Below are 24,195 nucleotides of genomic sequence, written 5' to 3'. Positions count from 1 at the left end.
TTTGTAAGAGCTTTTTAAATCTGAAAATGGGAAAATCCAGATTTGCCACTTGTCTTCTTTAAAAAAAATGCGGTTCCAGTTTGTGTTGATTGTCCTGTCTCCACGGATTTGGTAAGTATCTCTTTGTTTATTTTTATTCAGATGGCAAAGTTAGTATCGTCAGCAGTACTCTTTTAGTTTTTACAGATATACCTTAGTCAAAATGATTTAGTTACTAAGTTTACAGTTATATCACTACAATATTATGGGCTAAAAATCCTCCACTTCCACACAGGTCTCAGATCTGCTGTAAATGCTGCTCTTCGAATCCCTGTCTATCTCACCTATGTCCGTGTTGCCAGTGTGAAATCAGCTGTAGTGCTCATACTGAAACTCCCCTTTTCATGCAAACCCTTCTCTTTCGCCACTCATCACCCCCCCTAAACAAAGCTGGACTCAACCACTTTCCTGACTTTTTTCAAACTGGAGGTGTGAAAACACCCTGCTGAGACAGGGGGGTTTCATGGCCTTTTAATTGTAACATATTAGAAAAATAAATACTTGCAATATTTTTTCTATACATATGCTTTAAGTTTAAAATAAATGTAAAAACCTTTTTGAAGCAACTAGTGCAACTTACCTTGAAAAGTAGAAATATATTGACAAGATGATAATTATGATTACGGCCACAGGGATGAAAATGGACACAGCCACACTGGCCCCCTCCATACTGAAGTCTGCACTGGCCACTAAATGGGGACAGAGTACAGCAAATACATACAAATTCATCTGCATACATGATATAACAAATTCTTGTGTATTTTTAAGATGCAAAGCTTCTTACCATCCAGCCGGCGTTCATCAATGTACTCCAGTGTTACCGCTGGGGGAAAAGTGAGAGCTTTTAACAAATGAGAAAATGTAGCTTGTCATACCAATTATTCAAAACAAACACTCCTTTCCCTGAAGAGAAACAATGCATCAATAAATAAACATGCACCGCAGACAGGAAAGAGACCTTTATATGAATGATATAGTATGCAGATCACGCTTCATGAGCATTGCAAAACACACAGGCTACCTTTGCACAGCGGCGGTGGATGACTCCATTTGGAAGGATGCCCGGGGACACAACGGAGAACAGGTTCGCCCTGGAGCTCGTACCCATTCATGCAGGAGAAGCGTACAGTTTCTCCAGCCTGATACACGTGCTTCTCAGAGCTCTGGATGGTGTAGGCCGGAGTGCCAGGGTTCCTGCACGGCTCAAACGAATCCGCTGTACAACACAAATATACAAATAGACACACCCAGTCACAAATTTGGAATAGTTAGCAATGCAATGTACTGTAGTTTGATAAAGATAAACAATAGGTACACATAACTTCATGCAGCTAACCCTGAATCTAACACTTATGCTTATTTTAACCACAAAGTATATACATGTACTTAATTCATATGACTCAGTGATGAAATGTTTAGTTACACTGAAACAACGACTTTGTAAAATAAAGTATGAGAAATAAAATGAACACATTTACATGTGCACTTTTTCGTTAATGTTTTGATGGCTCGTCTTCAATCAAGTTAGTAATCTACACTATAAAGCAAAGGTCACCAAACCTGGTTCTGGTGGGCCTGTGTGCTGCAGAGTTAAGCTTCAACACATCACATCTGCCTAAAACCTTCAAGAATACCAAGTTAGACCTTGGCTAGCTTGTTTAGATGTGTTTGATAAGAGTTGGAGCTATAATCTGCTGGATACTGGCCCTCCAGGAGCATTGTGACCCCTGCTATAATTAATTCATTGCATGTTGACCAAGTTGCAATTATTATACAGTTAACAAATCATTATGTTTATGTATTTGTAGGCAGTGTATGGAGTAACGCATTACACGTAACCTGATTACTCTCAAGCAACTTGTAAAGTACAGACTACTTTTTAATTACCAGGAAAAATGCTCTTCGTCCTCGTGTCGAGAGAAATTAGGAATAAGTGTACATTATAAACAGCAATTAGTTGCTTTACACTAACAAAAAAGTGTTGTAACTAGAAAATATGGCCACACTTTATTTTGATGGTCCGTTTGTTGAATTAAAGTTACATTGCAACTAATTCTCACTAGGTTATAACTAGACTGTTAGTTTGGGGTTAGGCTTGGGGTTAGGGTTAAGGCTACGTATAATCTAGTACACTATATTAATTTAGTGTAAGTTGACAAGTACTTGCAAAGTCAGTTAAATGTCTGTTGAAGGAGCATATCAACAGATATTAAGTAGACAGTCCAATAATACTCAAATGGACCATCAAAATAAAGTGTTACTGGAATTATTAAAAGGGGACTTATTGTACTTCTTTTTGCAAAAAGTGAAATAACTCTTCGGTGTTCCTAAAGTGTATATGTGAAGTTTCAGCTCAAAATACCACATAAATTATTTTTTATAACTCTTTGAAATTGTCCCTTTTAGGCTATGACCCAAACTGTGTCGTTCACTTTAAATTCTAATGAGATTGTGACCCAGCCCTCTTTTCAAAAAAGTGTGAAGCTATAAAAGCCTATGTGTTACCACATACCACAGGTATGTCACCACAGGTGGACGACTGCTTCTCACTTAGGGCTGTTTATGCTAACCAGAGAGAGATATCATCCCTAATGGGTGGGGCTTTTCCTCACTGATGACATGTATAAATGGAGAAGGTCAATAAAAGTGTTTCTACAGACTTTTTTATGAAGTGTGATTATAAAAAATAAAATAAATAAATTTTTACTATTAGAGGCTGACTATATTCTCAGACTCTTGCCTAAGTGTGTTCAAACCTCTTATTAAGTGTTTTTTGCCTAATAGGTCCCCTTCAAGTTGACTTTTTCTAAGTATGCACATAGTTCATTTACTTAATTTCAAGGCAACGGGTTAACTCACTTAAAAAATAGGTTTTTACAGATGTGTTGTGTACGATGTGTAAACAGTTACTGTAATTGTGGCTTGAATGTGATTTACTCATCTCACTTCTATAAAACATTCAGTATTAAAAATAAATAATAACAATAAAACTTTAGAATAGTCAGTGTTGAAGTTAGTTAACTAGTATCTTTCACATGCATCATATTGTTCACGTAATCTAGAAATGCAGGTGTGAGGAAAGGTTTGTTTGAGCTGAACCTTAACTTTACAGGCATGAATTTACATTCGTTTCAACCTGAGCTTTTTTTTTACTTCACATTTCAGTTTTACGTGTTAAAAGCCATTATATTTGTGGAAAACAGACATTTACAAGCAATCAATCACAGCCCAAGAAGAAAACAGTAACATAAATGTAACATAACACATTGCTTTCTTTATAAAGTACCTTAGTAACAAATTTAGTTATGTTTATAAAGAAGTAACACAAGATAGTAATACATTTATTTTAAGATGGTTTTCCTCTAGGTGTGTAAATGTCACTCACGGATGCATTTGGGCAGTTTCTCGCTCCACTTGGGGCCAGTGGAGTCTCTGTGGTAGCAAGAAAGGAGGCTGTTTCCTGACAGCGAGTAGCCTTTGTTACAGATGTACTGGACAGTGGAGCCCACGATGAGACGCGGCCCCGACATCACCCTGCGACTGTGCTCTACTGTGCCCGGGTCTGGACACGACAGCACTAGTACACAAATAACAACACGTCACAGAGTTATATATAAAAACATACAGTAGCTGGAAATAATCCTCAAACATAATAGAGTGGCTGTTGAATGTAACATGTTATATTAAGGTTTCATATCATAACTTTACTTCAGTTTTTTTTTACAATGAAATGAATGTTAATGTTTCGTTAATGTTTCGATGGCTCGTCTTTAATAGTTTATAAGGTAAGCTACACTATAAAGACGTCATTGCATATTGATCAAACTGTAATTATTCTACAGTTAATAAATCGTTGTTTATGTGTTTGTAGGCAGTGTATTGGTTAATGGATTACAAATAACATGAAATATGTAATCAGATTACTTTTTTAAGCAACCAGTAACCCAGCAGGCACACAACACCAAGATGTTGATATTAAGTTAAATATAGATCATGATGTCAGGTGACCAAAAGTCAATGTCTAGCCAGCGTCTAAGGACAACGTTATTTGACTGCAATAACGACGTCAAATTATGTTAATATTTGGTTGATTTTAGGTTGTGTTAAAAAGTGACCAAAATCTGATAAATGTCATGATACATCTACACAACATCAAGGTGTAACATGATTAGACATTGATATTTGGTTGATTTTAGGTTGGACATTGGACAATGACGTCGACCTAATGTTGGGTTCTGACATGAACCCGATTTTCATTTTACAACAAAATCCAACATCCCCATGACGTTGGGGTACGTTGGGGTACATCGTCAATATGACGCCATGTTGACATCCTGTGCTTGCATGAAAAGTACTGATTACTTTAAAATTTCCAAGAAAATAGCCCTTTTCAATACTTTTTCATAAAGTAATGCCAGTTACTTTAATACTCATTTACTGACTCACAACTCCTGTCCTTGTTTTGAGATAAATTGAAAGTAAGTGTTCACTATGAAAATGATGGATGGATGGATGGATGGATGGATGGATGGATGGATGGATGGATGGATGGATGGATGGATGGATGGATAGATAGATAGATAGATAGATAGATAGATAGATAGATAGATAGATAGATAGATAGATAGATAGATAGATAGATAGATAGATAGATAGATATACAGATAGATAGAATCAGAATTGAATAGTTTTATAATGTACTAAATAAGCAATCATAGATAACAAGTACTTTAATATGATATTATATGCTATATTAACTCAAGCCTAAATGATTTACATTTTTCACTGGAATTTATTTAAGATCTTTTAAAAGGTAAGGTAAAGTTTTTTTTTTTTTTTTTAATTATACTTCTCCTTTCCACCTGCAGGTGGCACCAATGACTAAAGTACAAATATTTACTGAGCGAAAAATGCCCTTTGGATCAGAGCACATTATTTGTCCCTTCTGGTTGACAATGTTTTAACATCTTTCATTGCTCGTGTTTTACAGTACTAAATTCTGCATTTAGCAGACACCTCTTTCCAAATATCAATGTATTTGAGGTATGTTTTTTATAGTAGTATATTTTCTGGTTTCTCTTTCACATCACACGTCATACACGCAGATCCATATAATCAGAGTGCCAGGAGCCGCAGCTCATCTCATCCAGACAGTGTGAGGAAAGCAGGACATGCGACTTTGATCTCAGGGCAGTGTACGGACACACGGTGCAGTATAATAAAAAGATTAGTTTGCTTCAGCCTGCCCAGCTGCAAACCCAATTCGCTCCTCAGCAGTGGAAGGGCAGGAAGAGGCGACGGCAGAGGCGACTGAGTTAATGATGTTTGCGTGGCGGGAGGGAAGCTTTGAACCGGATAACGGTCCCTGCTGCTTTGGGCCTGCTGTTTTTGTGAGGGACAGCGGCAGAACCTGGACCCTGGGGTCATGTCTGTGACGAATATCTGCAGTATTACACATTCACACAGAGCAAGTCTGGGCAACACAAAAGGCAGGCGGCCAGATTTCATTTCAAGCGCTGGAGTGACTTTTACTACAAAAGTATATTGCAGAGCTGACTTGATTTGAAAATCTTCTATAAAACACTTGGTGTGCCAACGGGACACTAACCAAATCTCACCAGGAGGCGTGTAGAGAAATAAAAAATCATCCAAAATGGCAGAAATTGGGTTAGCAAAGGTGTCAAAGGAGAGGAAGATGCACAGAGACTGTGAAGCAAAAATGGCGCCTGCTTCATCCATTTATTTATTCTGCGCTCCATAAAATCCATTGGTAACTAATATTTTAGTCTCATCCTCACGCCAATCACCTCCCACACACTTATGCAAATGACACTTCTCTGGAAATACTATATGTAGGAGATTCAAAGTTGTCCTTTGATTGGTTTAAATATACAGCATTTCTGGGAGTCAAATGTGCAAGAATTTGAACTAGTTCACCTGGAAACATTCATTCCATTCCTTCGGCTTAGTCCTTTATTTATTATGGGTCGCCACAGCAGAATGAACTGCCAACTATTCCGGCATTTGTTTTATGCAGCGAATGCCCTTCCAGCTAGTACTGGGAAACACTCCCACACACACGCACACACACACACACACACACACACACACACTCATACACTATGGACAATTTTGTCCACCCAATTCACCTATATCGCATGTCTTTGGATTGTGGGGGAAACCGGAGCACCCGAAAGAAACCCACGTGAACATGGGGAGTACTTGCAACCTCCACACAGAAATGCCAACTGTGAGATAATGCGAGATATATTAATTTGCAGTATTCTTAAAACTATGCAAGATTCACGTCATAAAATTGTTAAAAGATGTCTAAGGGTTTCTACTTTGTCACAAAGAAAACTAATGGGTTGCACTTTCTGTCATCTCAGGTCAGTATGTAGAAATGCATCATTAAAATAAGAACTGAAATTCAAAACGAGAAAAACTCCTTTGTGTTTTGCTGACAGTTCACCAGCATGGACTACGCCACACTCTGACCTACGCTTTATTGTAGGGATGTAGGGATGTAGGGATAGTAAGGGAACAGTGGGATGAAGGGGAAGGGAAGTAAGAGGATAAACAGTGAACAGGTAGGTAGACTGATAGGGCGTCGTTAAAAACATTTCAAGGAGTAGATGATTGGTTAAGGAGACAGAGTAAGGCGTGGTTCCACTGTCAAAACTTTGTTAACAAGTTAACTCCATATAATTTGGAATATGTGCCTATGTTGATGTTTATGAATGAATGTGTTATTCTGTGGACATTTACACACCCCTAAACATGATGTGGCACAAAACGAAATGATTGGTTGGTTAACCTGTGTTGACCATTAAATGTGGCCAAAGTTTCCAGTTCCTCAGCTGTTAGTCTGAGGTCTAGCTACACAAAACTACTAATAATTTACAAGTATTCTTAAAATAACAATGTTTTATAAGAAAAAAATACATTTTTGTAGTAAAATCAATCAGCTTCCAGAAATGATCAGATGTGCTCTAATAGCATACTGTATGTGTACATTCAAACTAAGGCTTAAAGGGTCCTATGATGAAAATCAACTTTTGTAAGCTGTTTGGACAAAACTGTATGTATAGTCATATTGTAGTGATATAAACCCAACAGTTTAACAGGCTACAAAACCAGCTACCCCAAATGGGCAAATTCTACATTATATAATAAATAATCTGATGGGTTTTTTGGTGCTGAAACTTTACAGACACATTCTGGAGACACCAAAGTCTTATCTCACATCTTGTAATAGAGATAAAATGTGCTCTTTAAAACATATTAGTTTAGTGACTGAACACTGCTACATTGAACAGATCACACTATTTATGTACAGTTTCCTTTTTGTTCTTTTCAAACCTGTTTTAATACAATTTTAATCTTCTTTAAAGCATTTTTATTCTTTCTTGTTTCTTCTTATTATAGTTGATTACTTTATTGATCCACCTTTTTATTCAAACCACTTTGAATTATCTGAGTGTATGAATTGTATTATTAAAATAAACTTTACCACACTTGACTGGAGTGTCTATGAAAGTAAGCTGCGGAGCTGAGCTGGTTTGAAATTTGTTGATGAAACAATCTCAAAATGTTACAAAATCTCTCTTCCATAATGACAGAAATCATATTTGTAAAAGAGTTGTTGGACAGAAGACGCACAGAGACTGTGAAGAGAAAACAGCGCCTGCTTCCTCCCTGAAGTCGCCCTCGAAAGAAAAGTGAGTGATTACCCACAAAGCCATCCTTCACTCCTCGCCTGTCCTTGAATGGGATCGAGGCGAAAAGGCACTTGCGAAATTCCCCCCTCAAATGGAATTCAAAAGCTCATCTAGTTGTGGAGCACAGCATTGCTCTTGATCAATAGGCAGTGCGGGCTGGTTTGGAAGTGGGGTGAAAATGGATTTTAGAGAGAGTGGTTATCATTGTGAATGTGTGTGTGAATGTGTGTGTGCGTGCACGTTTTCACCTCTTTCACAGCTGGGCAGGTCTCCGCTCCAGGTCAGATCCCATTGGCACATCAACATTTCGGTGCCCACCACCTCGAAGCCAGGATAACACTGATAGGTGACGACTGTGCCATGCACAAGGTCAGGGTGGGATGTGGTCTTCCAGCCATTTGAGATCTCTGGAAGCTCTGGACATGTGTCGTTACGAGGAACCTCTGCAAAGCAGAACATTTTATTAACCCTTAAAGCTTTGCTAAAAATCCTTTTTAAAATTCTTATAGAAAAATCGACCTCAGACCTTTTTAAAGTATTTTCTTTGGGTGCATTATAGTGATGAATAAATACACATTTGGGGTCAGAGTCAGAGATATCACACGACCCAGAAATATTACTAAACCATAAGAAATTTAACAAATGTCTAAATTTCTCTCCACTTCCATGACTTCTGGAAGATGTAACAAGATCATTTACTCAAATTAAAGGCAAAGTCACACTGCACTTTTCGCCCTATAGACTTCCATTCATATGCATGCGAATGCGTCAGACCAGAAATGTAGGCGTGTTGGAAAGTTCAAGCTTGGTGAACTCTGACTTGCAAAACTGCATCACATGACTGTGTGAGACCAATTAAAGATCAAAACATGACCTTTCTGAACAGAAATTTAAAGAGCCCATATTATGGGTTTTTGAAAATTCCCCTCCATGTAGTGTGTAACACAGCTCTAAGTGAAGTGAATTATCCAGCTAAGGCTTAAATCTGTAAGAATACAGTGTTTAAAACGGTTGATTCATCTATAAAAGAGTCGACTCATAGTGCTTCAAACGAGTCGCCTTGATACCGAGTCATTAGGTGTATCGCCATGACGTACGAACGAAACCAAGTTATTCACGTGCACGCGCAAACCCGGGAGATTTCAAACCTGAGGCCCCGCCCTCTGACGCAGAAACCCAGACACACCCACAAACACACGCACACAAACATGCCGGTCGATTGAAGTCACACTGCAGATGGATATTATATCGAGTCTCTACCCAAAGATGAAACCTCAGCATTATAACCAAGCAGTTGGAAACTACTGGAAACTTCTGCAAACTACATGACGTTGTCGCCCGGAGTTGTGTGTGTGTGCGCGGGCGGTGTGTGTGTTTGTGTCTGTGAAAAGAACAGAGTGAGACAAGCTTGGATATCTCCTCGACAGTTTTTGGAGTTTTTGCTCAATAAAATAGTTAATTGTCTGAATTTTTAAGTCCATCGTTTGTATTTACATTGACCCACTGGCAGCTAAAATCCACGCCTACACTATCTAGCGTGTATGAACTGTGATTACTTTTATATTGCTGATTAGCTGTTTGGCATTTCACTCTGACTGAAGGCAGTCGACCAATCGCAACAGACTGTCATCGGTCCAATCAGCGCAGATTAGCTTCGCGCTAAGGAGGGGTTTGGGAACAAATGAATCACTGGACGATTCATACGGGAGTCGCTGGGATAATTAGGTAAAAATAAATGCAGATTATAAGACCATGAAAGTGTTTTTTGACCTTGCATGCATATTAGACTGTTGTCGGAGACCCTTACAACCAAGATATGACCCTATTTCATGTATAATATGGGCTCTTTAAAATATGGACCAACCGCTAGTTTTTTAAATATCTAATTATATTGTTTAACGTCGCCCCTTTTCGAAGCGCTGTACGGATTTTGCAAGCTCAAACTCTAGTGTGACCATGGCTTTAGGTTGTGTTTACACCAGTGTATTTTCACCTTAAAATAGTTTTAGAATGAAATCGTCCATTTCGGCTTTTTACTGCGCTGTGTGTCTGTCTACACGCTACATCATAAAATGCGTGATACACGAAATGAAAGACCAGTGATGACACGCAGTCACATATTTCACCGAACAGATCAGCCACTTTTGATGCTCATAAACAATCATAAAGCCCTCGTGCTGCTGGAATTAGGAGGTCTGCTTAAGGTGCAGCAGTCACCCAGTGAGGGGTTTGCGTCTTTACTAATCTATGACAGATCCGGGAAACGGGCACAGCACACACTCTCAGAAAAAAAGGTACACGAGCTGTCACAGGGGTGGTACCTTTTCAAAAGGAACGCATTTATACTTAAAGGGTCCATATTAGTACCTCAAAAGTATCTATTAGTACCTAAAAAATTTAAGAGGAACACTTTTGTACTTTTTAGGTACTAATATGTACCCTTGAGGTAATAATATGGACCTTTTTAGGTACAAATTTTTACCTTTTGAAAAGGCACCAGCCCAGTGACAGCTCGCGCACCTTTATTTCGAGTAGTGCATAATAAAAGAAAAAATTTACATATGAAAAGGAGTTTTTATTCTAACCAACATCTGAAATTTATACTTTAGAAATGGTTTCCATTTCTTGCAGCTGAACAACAGGATACACTGACAATGATCACCTTAGTTACACCTCATGTGCTTTATTAAGTGTTAAATGCTAAAAATGTGAGTACTACTGAAAGCAGCAGCAGATAGTTTACCTCAGATCTTTAAAAAAACTGTTTTAAATTGAACTTTAGAACTGTGACTCAGTGCAAGCCAACAAACATTAGTGATTCAGCATGTACATTTAATAATATTAAATAAGTTTAAAATGTATTAATTGGATTATAAACATTACTATTTTGTTGGAGTGGAGTAAGTGCACTATTCTGTGCTTCTAAATGGCTGTGTTTAAATATATGTTGTGTTGCGTCTGGTGCAAACAACAAATTGCTTAAATAAAAAAAAAAAGAAAGTCGAATTTGGAACAATATGAGGGTCAGAAAATGATGACAAAACTGCAAATTTAAAAAGTGCATTCACTTGTAAAATAATATTATATTTCCCTTCGACAAACAAATAATAATTATAATTTTTTTTATTTATGGTTCGATTAAGAACTTTTAAAGTTTATGAAAGCTTTCCCATTCACAAAAGATTCTATACAGTTAAAATGTTCTTTAAATGATAAAATGTTTAACACTCTAAGAGAACCAAAATTGATTCATCCATCACTGTTTGGAACCTTTATTTTAAAGTGTTGGAGAAAAGAGTACTTGTTTGTGATTTTCTTTTCTATGAAGTACAACAAGATTATTTTGATTAGCAGAGCAAGAATGAAGAGGAGAAAGACAGAACGTTCAATAATGCTTGCAAATGATTTCTTTGTTACTCGCCGTGTCTCTGAACAAACCACAGGTGTTGCGTCTAATGACTGATAAATCAAATGCTAGGAATCAGCTTGGCTGTGATTAAAAATGTGAATTGACAGCTGGCAGGCATTTTGCTGCTGTCCATTCATAGCATGGCAGATCTGGAGAGGCCAAGGCACCCGGCAAATGTGGCTAATGACTACAAACATGCAGTGTAATTGTTAGCGCCTCTGCAAGGCCAAATCTGCAGCACCTGCAGGAGCTGCCAGAGAATCATCCTTCTGCTCTGCATGGAGGAAATAGAAAAGCAGTCCATTTCAGTCTGCTTGACGAATCATCTGCATTCCTCCAACCCTCTGAATTGAACATATTATATGTTATCTGATGTGGTGCGCTCGCCACCAGGAGAAGCTGATGGAATGACCTTCACTTTATCCCCAGGAAAGGTGAGGGCTGAACCATCTGTGGCTCTCGCTTTATATCTCCTCTCTCCCTCTTTCATCTCCAAACCACCTATCAACACACTGAGATTGAGGATCCCTAGTGCTTCTTAAATAAATTTTGTGTATACAGATAATTAGTGCCCATCAACAGACTATGAAGTCATAAGTCCAATAAAGCACTGAAAAAGTAAGTAATATATAAGTAAATAATAAAACCTTTATTAACATGACTATTATTTTAACTTAAATTGAATTTTAGAACTGTGACAGTGCAAGCCAACAAATATCAGTGATTCAGCATGTATATTTGATAATGTTAAAGAGGTTTAAAATGTATTAAATTAATTAGATTAAGCGAGTGCACACATAATCTGTGCTTTTGAATGGCTGTATTTAAATTTCGGTCGAGTTGCGTCTAGTGCAAAACAACAAATAGTTTAACTAAAAAAGAAAGTCAAGTTTGGAACAATGGGCTCTGTTTTAACGAGCTAGGTGCAAAGTCTAAAGCGCAGGGCGGAAAAGCATTAATTTATTCGTGTCTGAATGCACTTTCTCTATTTTAAGGATGTGAAAATACTCTCTAAAGCCGCCTTTCCACTGCACACGACATTTGGACACAACTGTCGGAATATGCCTGCTTGTGGCCGCCGCACAGAATTTTCAGTGTTGTCGCGCACTATGAGAGAGAAGCTTTATTAAGAAAGCAAGACTTTATTCTCTGTCCGTTCACTATGGTTGAATTAATGAATAATAGACACTCACAGACCGCTAAAAATTTTGGAGGAAATGTCGAGACAACATGAAAAAATCATATTTTTTATTACTCATTTATGAATAGAAATGTTTTTTAAAACAGACTTTTTTCTTAATCAAAAAAGAACCAAAAAAAAAAACCCTATTCCTCATCTCGCATGCACGGACCTGCTTGGACAACACTGAAATACATCACATCTGGTTAGCCGGTCGCAAACGGTCTACTCGCAGGAGTTCAAATTTTTCAATGGATCCAGAGCTCAAATCGAATCCGAATTTTCTGCATGCAGAGATGATCAGAACTCTACGCAACTCCCGGACTACTCTCCATTGCAAATTAATGACTTCCGGTCTGTCGCTTGACGTTTGTTATGTGCAGTAGAAAGGAGGCTTAACAGGGTTGTGCTTAATTCTTGGTTATGAATGTGTTTTGAGAATAAACCAATCAGAGTCTCATCCCCTTTACCCTTTTGTGTCACATCATGACACATTTGCTATTCACATGGGCATGGCAGACTTTGTAAGTGGAAAAACTGAATGCTTCTCTATCGAGAAAACAGTTCAACGGAGCTTCTGCAGCATGAGGATAAAGAAGCATCCTCCAATCAGCCTTTACTTTCACTTTCTCTTTCTTTCATGGATAAGGAAACTGAAGACATCAATTAGCCAACATATTTATTTTTGTTAGTTAAGTGCAAAGATTTAAAAAATATTTCTAAATTCAGTTTTAATTTCCAGCAAAAGAATAAATGAACAATAATAACAAAGTGTGGTCAAAAACTGAATTATATCCAAACACATATCCTATTCCTATGCCCCATGGTCCTGGACCTGCTTTTAGCTGGTCAATTGCACAGTCTATTTAAGTTCCTCAAAACAGCAACGCGCCAACATTGCGCCTTAACACCTTTTTTTCTAGACCGACACACCCATGAGTCCACAAAGTGGCGCAAATGGATTTGCTATTTAAACAACGTGGTGGAAAATGGGAAAATTAAGGTTGCATTGGACTGAATATAGCAATACATCTTGCTTCTTATTGCACCGGGTGTATGATAGGGCCCAATATGAGGGTCAGAACTATGACAAAAATGCAAAAGTGCATTCACTTATAAAATTGCACTATTGTTCTCTTCCACATATAATTTATATATATATATATATATATATATATATATATATATATATATATATATATATATATATATATATATATATATATATATATATATATATATATATATATATATATATATATATATATATATATATATATAATCTATTGTACTATTTGGAACTTTTAAAATTTATGGAAGCTTTCCCATTCACAAAAATGTATATAAAGTTGAAAATGTTTTTTTTTAACATAATAGCCATGTTAATAAAGGCTTTAAAAATAATTATCGCACTTTTCGAGTGCCTTAGACTCATTTTCAAATGCAAATTTTGTGTTGTTGCTGCTATTATTAAAATTACAATACAGTTTTATTTAATGACATTAGTCAAACTGCACTTCTCTACAGCATTTCTTCACTTTACTATGTTAATGTTACTTCAAACCTTTTTTGATGCATTATTAAAAATTAACTTAATGGACTGCTATCAGACATCAATTTTTTAATCTTACAGAAAATAATGAGTAAAATCATATTGCAATGCAATATTAATTTCATTCAACATGAAAAGAGCTGTGCTGCTTTCTTTTTTGTGGAAAAGATGATATTTTCTTTTGGAATTAATTTATGAAGAGAAAGTTCAAAAGGAGGAATTTATTTAAAGAGTATTAATTACTGTGGAATTCTTGCATAAAGTTGAAATGTTTTTATGGCTATTTTTGATCAATTTGATGCATTCTTGTGGAATTTCTTTAAAATTTTTATATTGACACTTATGAGTGTTAGTAACCTAACCCTAATCCTAATCCTAACCCTAAATTTGAATTTGTGAATGTGTATTGTGAGTTATTACCAAAAAAGTGCACCACAAAGCCGTTGTTGTAGCCATAGATGTTGGTAGCAGGGTCTGATTGGAACTGGATGGTCACATCAGCCATAGAGGTGTAGAGCTTGAACCGAGGCCGTGAGCCGCTGTATTGGCCCAGTATCTTTGCAGTCAGGTCATCTCCATCATAGAAAGTCAGCAGGTCATTCTTTCCCATGTGGAGACTGTGAACAGAAAATACACAACAGGTCAATCCCACACTAATCCACTATCTCAGAGACTCAGCTCTCTCCTCCGGCAGATTCCTGAGCTCTTCTTCTAGTCTTCATTTTATGGTCTCAACACTTTGCTCTTGTTGTTCCTGCCACAAATGAAATATTTTCTGCTGTTTAATGTTTCCCTGTTGCTTTTGTCAAACATTTTTGGCCATAGTTTTGATAGCCATGTAATCACAAAGCACATTCATCTCACTCAGACTATAAAGAGTGAATGATTCAGCAGTGGGAGAAACAACTCCTCCTATCTAATGTTTAGAAATAGCTGGAAAATCAGTTTCCCAATTTTCAGGAGCCAAAGAGAGAGAACATTTGACAGCCCCCCTGCAGCAAATTCATGAGTGTTTCCATTACGGACATGCTGTGAAATTATTATAGCTTTTACAATTTTAATTTGAGTCTAAAGCAAAGTCTTCAGTTTCATTTGAACATTGTTTTGATTTTGATATATCAAAATTCTTAGCAATTTGAGTGTTTTTAATTTATACACTAGGGTTAAATTGACACATATATGAGAACATCACATTTAAATAAAATCAATTATTATTAACTACAATAATAATAATAGTTATAATAATAATAATAATAATAATAATAATAATAATAATAATAATAATAATAATAATAATAATAACTACCACAATTATTTTATTTTTTTAAGAATTATATTCAGATAGTTTTGATTAAAAGAATATTATTGTATATCATTTGAAACAGAAATCTTTGGCAACATTATAAATGTGTTTACTGTTGTGTTTGAGCATTGCATTTTAATAGAATGAAAGTAAAAAATAAATAAAATTAATAAAAATAAAATTAATTAAAATGATTACTTTATTATTAACATTAATAAAATATGTCTGAGCATTACATTTTAGTAGACTGAAATTAGTGTATATTAAACAATAAAAAAGAAGTAATAAATAATAAATAATAAAAAAGATAAATAAATAAAAAAGAAACACATTAAAAAATAATAAAAAATGTATTTTATTTTATTAAATTTAATTACATTTTAGTAGAATGAAAGTGGTATATGTAAAAAAATAAATAAATAAATTAATTAATAAATAAATACACAAAAAATTTAATAAATAAAAATGACCAAAAAAAATAAAAAATACTAATTCTAAATTAAATAAAATATCTCATATTTATAAAAAAATTGGTTGGTATTTTTTTTAGTCCCCATAACTGTCTCTCCCACCCATCAATACTTCAGTATTACATTATATCAAGTATAAAATCAGAAAGCTGCATTTTATAAAACCAGAGGGGAATCTGAGCCCGCCTCTCAATTGCATAGGGAACATATGACCTTCACAACATTTAGCAATCCCCTAAAAAATCCCGACAGCCTTACACACACAAAGATCACAAAAATCTCACCTTACAGTCAAAATGTCAACATAAGGCACTACCTTGACATCACCATCCTTTACTTCCAGCACAAATAATAGCCATAACCCACAAAATGCAGACATACTGATGCCTATTACAGCGTACATCCACAAGTCTATTTCTACAACACACCAAAACCAGTCTGTGTGTCCAGCCACTGGTGGAGGGAGTGTGATTCAGTCAGGCAGGGAGGTGGCAAACACACTCTATCTTGTCACTAATTAATCACAAGTGGGCAGTAATGGAAGTCATTACTGAGGAGAGGCGAATAATTAATCATCTCCGTTCTGCTGCAGCACGAGGCAGAATAGTTACATTCAAGCAAAATGAAGACAGCATGTTTAAATTATGCCTCACACACACACACACACTATATATATATATATGGTTTGCGAGGAGGTATAATGCATTTTATATTGTAAACCTTCACAGGAAACCCAAGGCAAAATTTGAAAAATAAAAAAAAAAACAAATAAGTAGGGCCAGACAGAATTTGTGGAATTGTTTTACTATTTCTGCGAAGAATTTTGTAAAAAAAAATCAGCAGATTTATGCAAAATTATTAAGTAACTAAACCTGAAACATGAAATTAAAAATGATACTCTTTTAACTGTTATTTAATGTTTACAATGCAAATCCAAGATTACCACTTTATTTGGTAAACAAAGCAAGTCTCTCATATAATATATCTACTAAAAAACAGAAATATTACTTTAAATACTGTATTGCAAATAAATCATATGAATTTGTTTATATTAGTCAATAATATTACTGATATTAAAACTTTTAAATTCTTTAAAACTGATTTACATACACTTACACAAGTAAGTACACTCAATGATGGGCTAAAATTCTGCGGATTTCTGTGTGTACAGATTTCGGGTGCATGAAAAATCCAACCTTTAAGCAAGGGACCTTTTACACAACTTGACCTTAGAAAAATTACAATACAGTTGTAGTCAGAATTATTAGCCCCCCTGAATTATTTGCCTTTAATAACTCATTTATAATGACTGATTTATTTTATCTTTGCCATGATGACAGTAGATAATATTTTACTAGATGTTTTTCAAGACATTTCTATACAGCTTAAGTGACATTTAAGTGACATTTAAAGGCTTAACTAGGTTAATTTGGTTAACTAGGCAGGTTAGGGTAATTAGACAAGTTATATAACGATGGTTTGTTCTGTAAATTATCAAAAAAATGTAGCTTAAAGGGGATAATAATTTTGTCCTTAAAATGGTGTTTAAAAAATTAATAACTGCTTTTATTCTAGCCGAAATAAAACAAATAAGACTTTCTCTAGGAGAAAAATATTATCAGACATACTGTGAAAATTTCCTTGCTCTGTTAAACATCATTTGGGAAATATTTAAAAAAGAAAAAAAAAACAATTCAAAGGGGGGCTATTAATTCTGATTTCAACTGTATACCATAAGAGAATGTACTGAAATGTTTTACTTGACAACCCGTTTCAGATCACATAGAGAAGATGGAGCCTTTATGTGGACGCTTCTTTATGTGATCCTTCCTTCTCTTAATTTTTTTGTGTAAAACTATTATTTATTAGTATTTTATTTTCTTATTCATCCATATATCTTTATAGAACCTAAATGTATATGTGTGCATTGAGTTTTGTTTGTTTGTTGATAAAGTTAGAAATTATCTGAATTGCATGTTTTGTATCTGACACGTTCAATAAAAAACACAACTTTGAACAAAAATAAAACAACAAGTATGACATTTAATTCAGTGGTCCACTGTTATATCATATTTTAAACTTCAGTTCATGTGTAATGTAGATGTGTGAACATAAACACCACCTCCTAATGTAATACGCTCACAGTTCAATGCAAAGGGAGACATTGGCTTTTACAGAGTTAGCTTAGCAAAGCCTGCTGTGAACGAAGTTTGGGGACTTCACAAAAATACATCCGGGTTAGTGAGATCACAAGCGATTCAGGTTGTGTGCATTCACCACTTGCATACACCCTGCGCAGCAATGGGGTGTGGCCAGAGGCGCTGTAATGTTATAGCTGAGAAAGCTAAAATGCCGTCCAAACGCTGCTTTTTCCACAGAACTTCTTCTGTTTCTGTATTTGGGCACAAAGAGAGAAGTGCTTACAGTTTTAATTTTAATTATGTTCCAGAGAAATATAAAAAGGATATAGCTAGCATTTGACAAAGGACAGCTTCCAGAACATCTCCCAGTTAAGTGCTGGATTCGGCTAAAAACTCCTCAAAGAAGGAGCAGCTCCAATCTGCAAGTCATTTTATTTGTAAAATTGATATATTTCTTGTGCCGTTGCTAGCGTTAACGGTGTGCTGTAGCAAGGATGTAAACAAGGATGTAAACAACAGGAAATGCTGTTTGGCACCATTAACAATTTAGCTACAAATTCATATTTATTCAGCAAATTGCTGTAAACACCCACAGTCTTCAGCAGTGTTGCAGTATCTCTCTATGTGGCCCCTTTCAGTGCGTTCTACATCTCAAATAACCAACTCAGTAAAAATATGTGAACGTTTCACATTACTTACACATGCTTATAACCCTAATATATTTGAAAGACACTTTGATTTTAGAGAGATTTGATTTACAGAGCAGGCATGAGGTTCAGCTGCATCCTTTTCATTTTTTGTCTGATTCAGGCTCAAACTGATATGGCAAACAGCTAAACTGATTGACTGTTTACACAGCACAAAACCACATGCTATTAGAGGCGTGACACTTTTCCTAGTGACGTGGAGCAAATCTGCGAATTACAGCACATTATGTTAGCTGACCAATCAGAGCCTCTTGAGGGTGGGCTTTCGGAGGAACTAGGAAATATGACAGTCATTTCATGTTAGCTGAGTAGCTGTATACAGTCAAAGTAGAATTTATGAAAAAATAACAAGATTTTCAACAGATTAAGCGTAAGCACACATTGCTTTGCATTTTATAAACACAGCCAAGCCTTAAAAATACACTCTGGACCATTTTGAAATGTGAGACAGTCTGTGTCAAATGGAAGTTTATTTCAGTATGATTTTATAGATGCAACTGAAATGGATTATCGAGTAGGGGCGGGGCTTAATTTTGAGCATCATTAGCTCAGTAAGACGACCGTGATTAGGGACATTGAGTCTGAAACCATTAAACTGACCTCAACAGAGGACCACCACTTCACATGTGGAAGCAAATGGTCAGATTTTGATTACCAAAACATATTTTTTTTCTTCAGCAGATTAAAGAATAACATTGTAGATTTTATTTCAAACATACTTTAACAGTGTAATACCATATCCATGTCACTATGAAATGTTGTCAATTCAATTACATTCAATTCAATGTAATTCAAGTTACTTGTATAGCTCTTTTTACAATAATTATAATTTAACTTCACAAAAGTTGCACATCATTACATTATTGTCAAAATTACAAAAGTAAAGGGTTGGTAGCATATAAATACAGTTAACCTGCAGTTATACAGTATTTAGTCCTTGTAAACCACATAAATCAGAACACACACTCACATACACTTTTACATGAGGATTTCATCTCTGTTATTCTGCCATCAACACTGTATATGGAGGCAGATATCTGTATCTATTTCCACATTTAAGCCAGAAGAGGCCCTGACCCGCTCTGAGGACCGGGAGAAAGTGAAACTGTGTCAGCCCCTTATTGGATTTGTTGTGATAAAGTTAAACAAGCCTTTGCGTAGCCGCACACCGTATCTGCCGAGAAAATCAATCATGCTTTCCATTTGCTGGCAGTAATTTCATTTTGTTTAATCACAAAAACAGGCTCAGCTTGACTTGGCCGACAACACAGCCGCCATCAGAATGCATTAAACTCTCTTATGGGGCTTGCAGACACATCGTCCTGGAAAAGGAAGTGACAAATGCTGGCTTTTTTTAAAAAATAAAAGAATGTCAACCGAGACATTCCCTGCATCTCTGAGAGACGGTTAAAATACATTTCTGCTGGTGAAATGCGTGAAGATGCATTTGATTCTGTTTGCTTGAGACATAAATGGGAGTATTTGTGTGTGTGTGTGTGTGTGTGTGTGTGTTTGCGGCTGGTGTTTCTTTGGAAAACTAATACATTATGATCCATCGTCTGTCAAGCAATCCGAGCCTATCTGTACCTATCTGTAATTTACACGGATGACAGGCCAACTGTTTGCAAGCGTCAAATTGTGAGGCTGCATAAAGAAGCCTGTCTTCCCTCCTCTTTTCCAGTGTCTGTTTAGCACAGAATCATCTACCTGAATGATTGCCCTGATGGAAAAACACCATTTCCAATCTAATCCCCGATGCCGAGGGCTGGGCCTCTGCTCCACACACCAACAACAGCTTTACCCACAAGTCAACCCCCAATGTGTCCTTGAAACCTACAGTTATTAATATAAAGCTTTCAGAAATAACTGAATTTTATAAAAGAGTGACTAAATATGAATAAATCCATCTTGCGAACCTTTTTACTTACTGCTACAATAAGTCCAAATGTTACATACTAAGAAAAAAAAGACAAATAAACTATTACATAATAATAATTCATTACAATCAACTACAGTAAAAAAAAAAAAAACATCAAAACAAACAAAAATGTTGTTACATCTAAATATTCTCTGTTAAAAGCTATCAAGTTGATTTATTTCTTTGCTTATTTTTTATGTGAACTCTTTCATTTAAAGGCCATTCAGTGAAGTGACACTATCCTGATGCTTTTTTTCCCTAGGAATTGAAAGTAAATACCATTGTTTTCTGTTACAGCACATGCAAATATCTTATTGAAAAAACACTACCATTTTAAATCTGTATTTATCATCTCTAGGCTTCAGCTTAAAAATGATCTTAACCATCTTAATTCAAGTTATGTAGTATTTTCAAAGTCTATCAGGAATCAGTGTTTACTATATGCCAAGATGAGATATTTAAAAAAATGATAACATTAATAATGTTTATTAGAAATTTAGAAAAAAAAAGATTTACAGAACATATTTATCAAATTATTTTGAAGGAACTTTTGTGTGTTCAACAAGTCTGGGTATGTGAGCAATATCACATGAGTAGCAGTACGATATGGCTGTATATTGGCACTGGCAGTAGGCGTGCGTTGGCTCAAGGCCACAGGCTGAGAGCCTTAGTGTCCTCCCAGGGATGATATACAGTCCTATTGCATTGCTTTGAGCATGATATTACGTTTATACAACAGATCGACGGCATAATCGTTTGTACAAAAAAGAAAATCAAACATGGAGTCTCAAAAACCCTTTTGTACAAGAAACTACTTTCCTCCGCCACTCATTCATGTCTGCAGCTGACGGTCACTAACATCACTTTAAAGCTAGTATTTGAATAATTCTCTAGCATAATGTCTATAGTGATGACAAAACAGGTTGTTTTTGCTCTGATCTTAGATTATAAGGTTCAGCCTTATAATCTTAAAATCTGAGAAAAAATGACCTGTCTGAAATGCCATCAATCTACAGAGATTTCACAGTATTTTTCTGTTGCAATCGGGATATCAAAATAATTAACCTTGAAAAAGCCAAAGCAAAGCAAACACTACCAGTTTCTGTGGTATATAAATACTCCATGTGGTATAAATACAGCACTACAAAATACAAAAGAGAAAGAGATCAACTAAGAATGTCACTTACCTGATTTATAATGATTTGTTTGGCTGTAATTTGAAACTAATGTTGAGAAAACACTGAGTTTTTCTCCCTCTTAGGACTTTTTATGCAGTCCTTGTTGCCCGGCCGATGCACTAAACCTAGGAAATTATAAATATTTTAAAATAGGCACCATCTTTATAAATAAACCGCTAGTTGCAATCTAAATAACTACATTATCGACTAAAAAAAGTCTCAAAAGTACATTATGTTGTCCAACAGCTGTAGAATGCTGTAGAATGTCCTCTGCTTGTCACTGTATGTGGGTGGCGTAATACACAAGGGTGAAAGGTGAAGAGGCTGTACGAGAGCTGTCACTGCAGAATACTACATGGCTATGAGCCAATAAAATTCAAGAAGCAGAAAAACCTGTTGTATAAACTGACTTAAAACACAATAAACTTATATCAAATCAATCTATAATAGCCAAATTTGGTGCCTAGAAAATTGAGTAATTAGCGTTCTTTCTTAATTTTTTTTTAGGAACTGTGATACAGTTTTAAGAATCCATGAAGGAACGCACTTATTTGAAGTTAAAATCTCCTCTAACAGCATTTTATGGTAACTATTAATCAATTAATGCATGTTCTCGCATTGTAATTTCCTACAATATTACATTGGGTTGGTTTAATCCAACAAGAAATGAACCCCACTATGGGGCCACAAGAGAGTCTGGCTTGGCCTTTAGTCCACAGCGATTTGTTTAAAATGGACTCATGACCGAGGCAGCAAATTAACACAAGACTTTCCTGAGATGAAGGAGGATAAGCCCCAGTTACTTCAGCACGAAGAGCCGTACACTGCTGGCACTGGGAATAGCCAGTCAAACAGAGGAGGCTAAACCTTCATTTGGATTGTCAACATTTCCAGAGAGATGTATAGAGGATGATGCTTCCTCAAATAAAGGAGAGAAATTAGTTCCTCTGTTTTTGCAGAGTTCTTCTTTAATTAGAAAGTTAAATATTGGTCTGGGCTCTGGCTCTGTGCCTGGGGGGATGAGACAGCCTTGATTTATTACCAGCCTTCTAAAGCCTGTGACTCTCTGAGGTGCACGAGCCGCCATACAGAGCTCTGCAGCTATGCCTACTGAAAAGGCAATGCCAAAAACAGGAGAAAATGAATAATAAACAAATCAAATGCTCCCGGTCAATCAAAAAACTATATCTGATTAAAATGGATTCAAACGCTGATGCAACACATGAAAAGACAGCTGGAGTATGAATCACAAACACATCAGCAAATCCTTAAGTTTTTGCATTGCATTTTAAATAGGGATTAAAAATTAATCAAAATTCACAAACAAAAAAAGGAAGAAAGTACACCTAAAAATGTAGCGATAGATAAACAGACAGACAGACAGACATACAGATAGAATGGGAGCAACTAAAAATGCGAGATGCAGCACTCAGGAATATGATTATTTCACGTGGTCGCCATTTTAAAAAACAAAAGCGAAGCTGTGGTGGGATAAAACCTGGAGGTATAGGATCAGCACTGTAAACATTGCAACAACTCTGAATTTGCTGTGGATTACAAACCTCCAGCTGTTGCTGCGATTTCAAAGGGCAGATATGGTGTAAACATCACTTTAATATAATTTAGTTAAGTTTAATTTAAACAATTAAAAGCATATTATTCATCAAACTAAATCACAATCTCTTTAATAGTAATACACTTAAGTGTCTTTTGAATTCAGTTCATGGCACCAGGTAAACCCTATGGGAATGCTTCCCTGCTTCAGCCTAGATAACTCGGTAAGCAATAAAGCAATGCAGTCCTCTGTAGCACACCCTCATGTTGTCACGGTACTGAAATTTTAAAAACAATCATTTCCCGCTAACATTTAAGCTGAGCGCATTCTTAAACACCGCTGATTTGCTATAGTATTCACCAGTGCTCAACAGAAATGAATGTGATTGGCTGTGAAGGTAATTAGTTCACCTCTCTTCACCACTGCAAACACAAATTCAGGGACACTGGAGTGTTTTAAAGTCTGTGTTTGCACTCGGTAAACAACGGGAAAGTGCAGTGAACTGATGACCTCCACACCCAATCATTGTCATTTCAGTTGAGCACTGGTAAATCCTATGGCAAATTAGCGCTCCTTAAGAACGCGCTCAAATGTTAGTGGGAAATTCACCAATATTTAGTATCGTGACAAGTCTAATTTAGTGACAAAATCAGTTTATTAACTTGAGTTTGATAAATGGCATCTTAAACGTGTATTTGGGATAGATAAGGTTAGCTAACTAGTGCCATTTTCATTAGCTGAAAATGTGGTCTGATATACCTTTTTTTTTTACTATCCATTCAGAACCTTCGGGCCACTCGAAAAGGGGTAAAATTATAAATTTGTGTCACTTTCTATTCGCTGATTAGATATACTGCCAGGTACACTACGTTCATGTGTGACTCCAGGCAATATTTCTGGGTTTTTTCAGACCTCAACCTCAAATTCGCTTTTAAAATGGCAGCCGCGAGAAATCAGTCTATGGGTTAAGAATTTTGCCACCAAATAAAATGGTGGCCAGGCCAACTTGCTAATGTAAACAA

At 36.0% G+C, this 24,195-nt stretch overlaps 1 protein-coding gene across 7 annotated transcripts in view; it reads right to left on the bottom strand.

Annotated features, from left to right (window-relative positions):
- Positions 1-24,195, bottom strand: part of sez6b (seizure related 6 homolog b) — a 369,655-nt gene that overhangs the window by 15,042 nt on the left and 330,418 nt on the right. For all 7 annotated transcript variants that reach the window (XM_087284203.1, XM_087284201.1, XM_087284202.1 and 4 more), the window contains exons 10-15: positions 14,322-14,518; positions 8,009-8,203; positions 3,425-3,616; positions 1,061-1,255; positions 824-862; positions 620-728 (exon numbers count right to left, since the gene is read on the bottom strand). In XM_087284203.1, coding sequence (XP_087140329.1) covers positions 620-728; positions 824-862; positions 1,061-1,255; positions 3,425-3,616; positions 8,009-8,203; positions 14,322-14,518 — 927 coding nt within the window. The remainder of the gene's footprint in view (positions 1-619; positions 729-823; positions 863-1,060; positions 1,256-3,424; positions 3,617-8,008; positions 8,204-14,321; positions 14,519-24,195) is intronic.

The sequence above is a fragment of the Danio rerio genome, chromosome 15, assembly GCF_052040795.2.
Source record: "Danio rerio strain M-AB ecotype USA chromosome 15, GRCz13ab, whole genome shotgun sequence".
Lineage (NCBI taxonomy): Eukaryota > Metazoa > Chordata > Actinopteri > Cypriniformes > Danionidae > Danio > Danio rerio.
The sequence above is the reverse complement of the archived record's forward strand: the minus strand, read 5'-3'. Positions and strand labels throughout refer to the sequence as shown.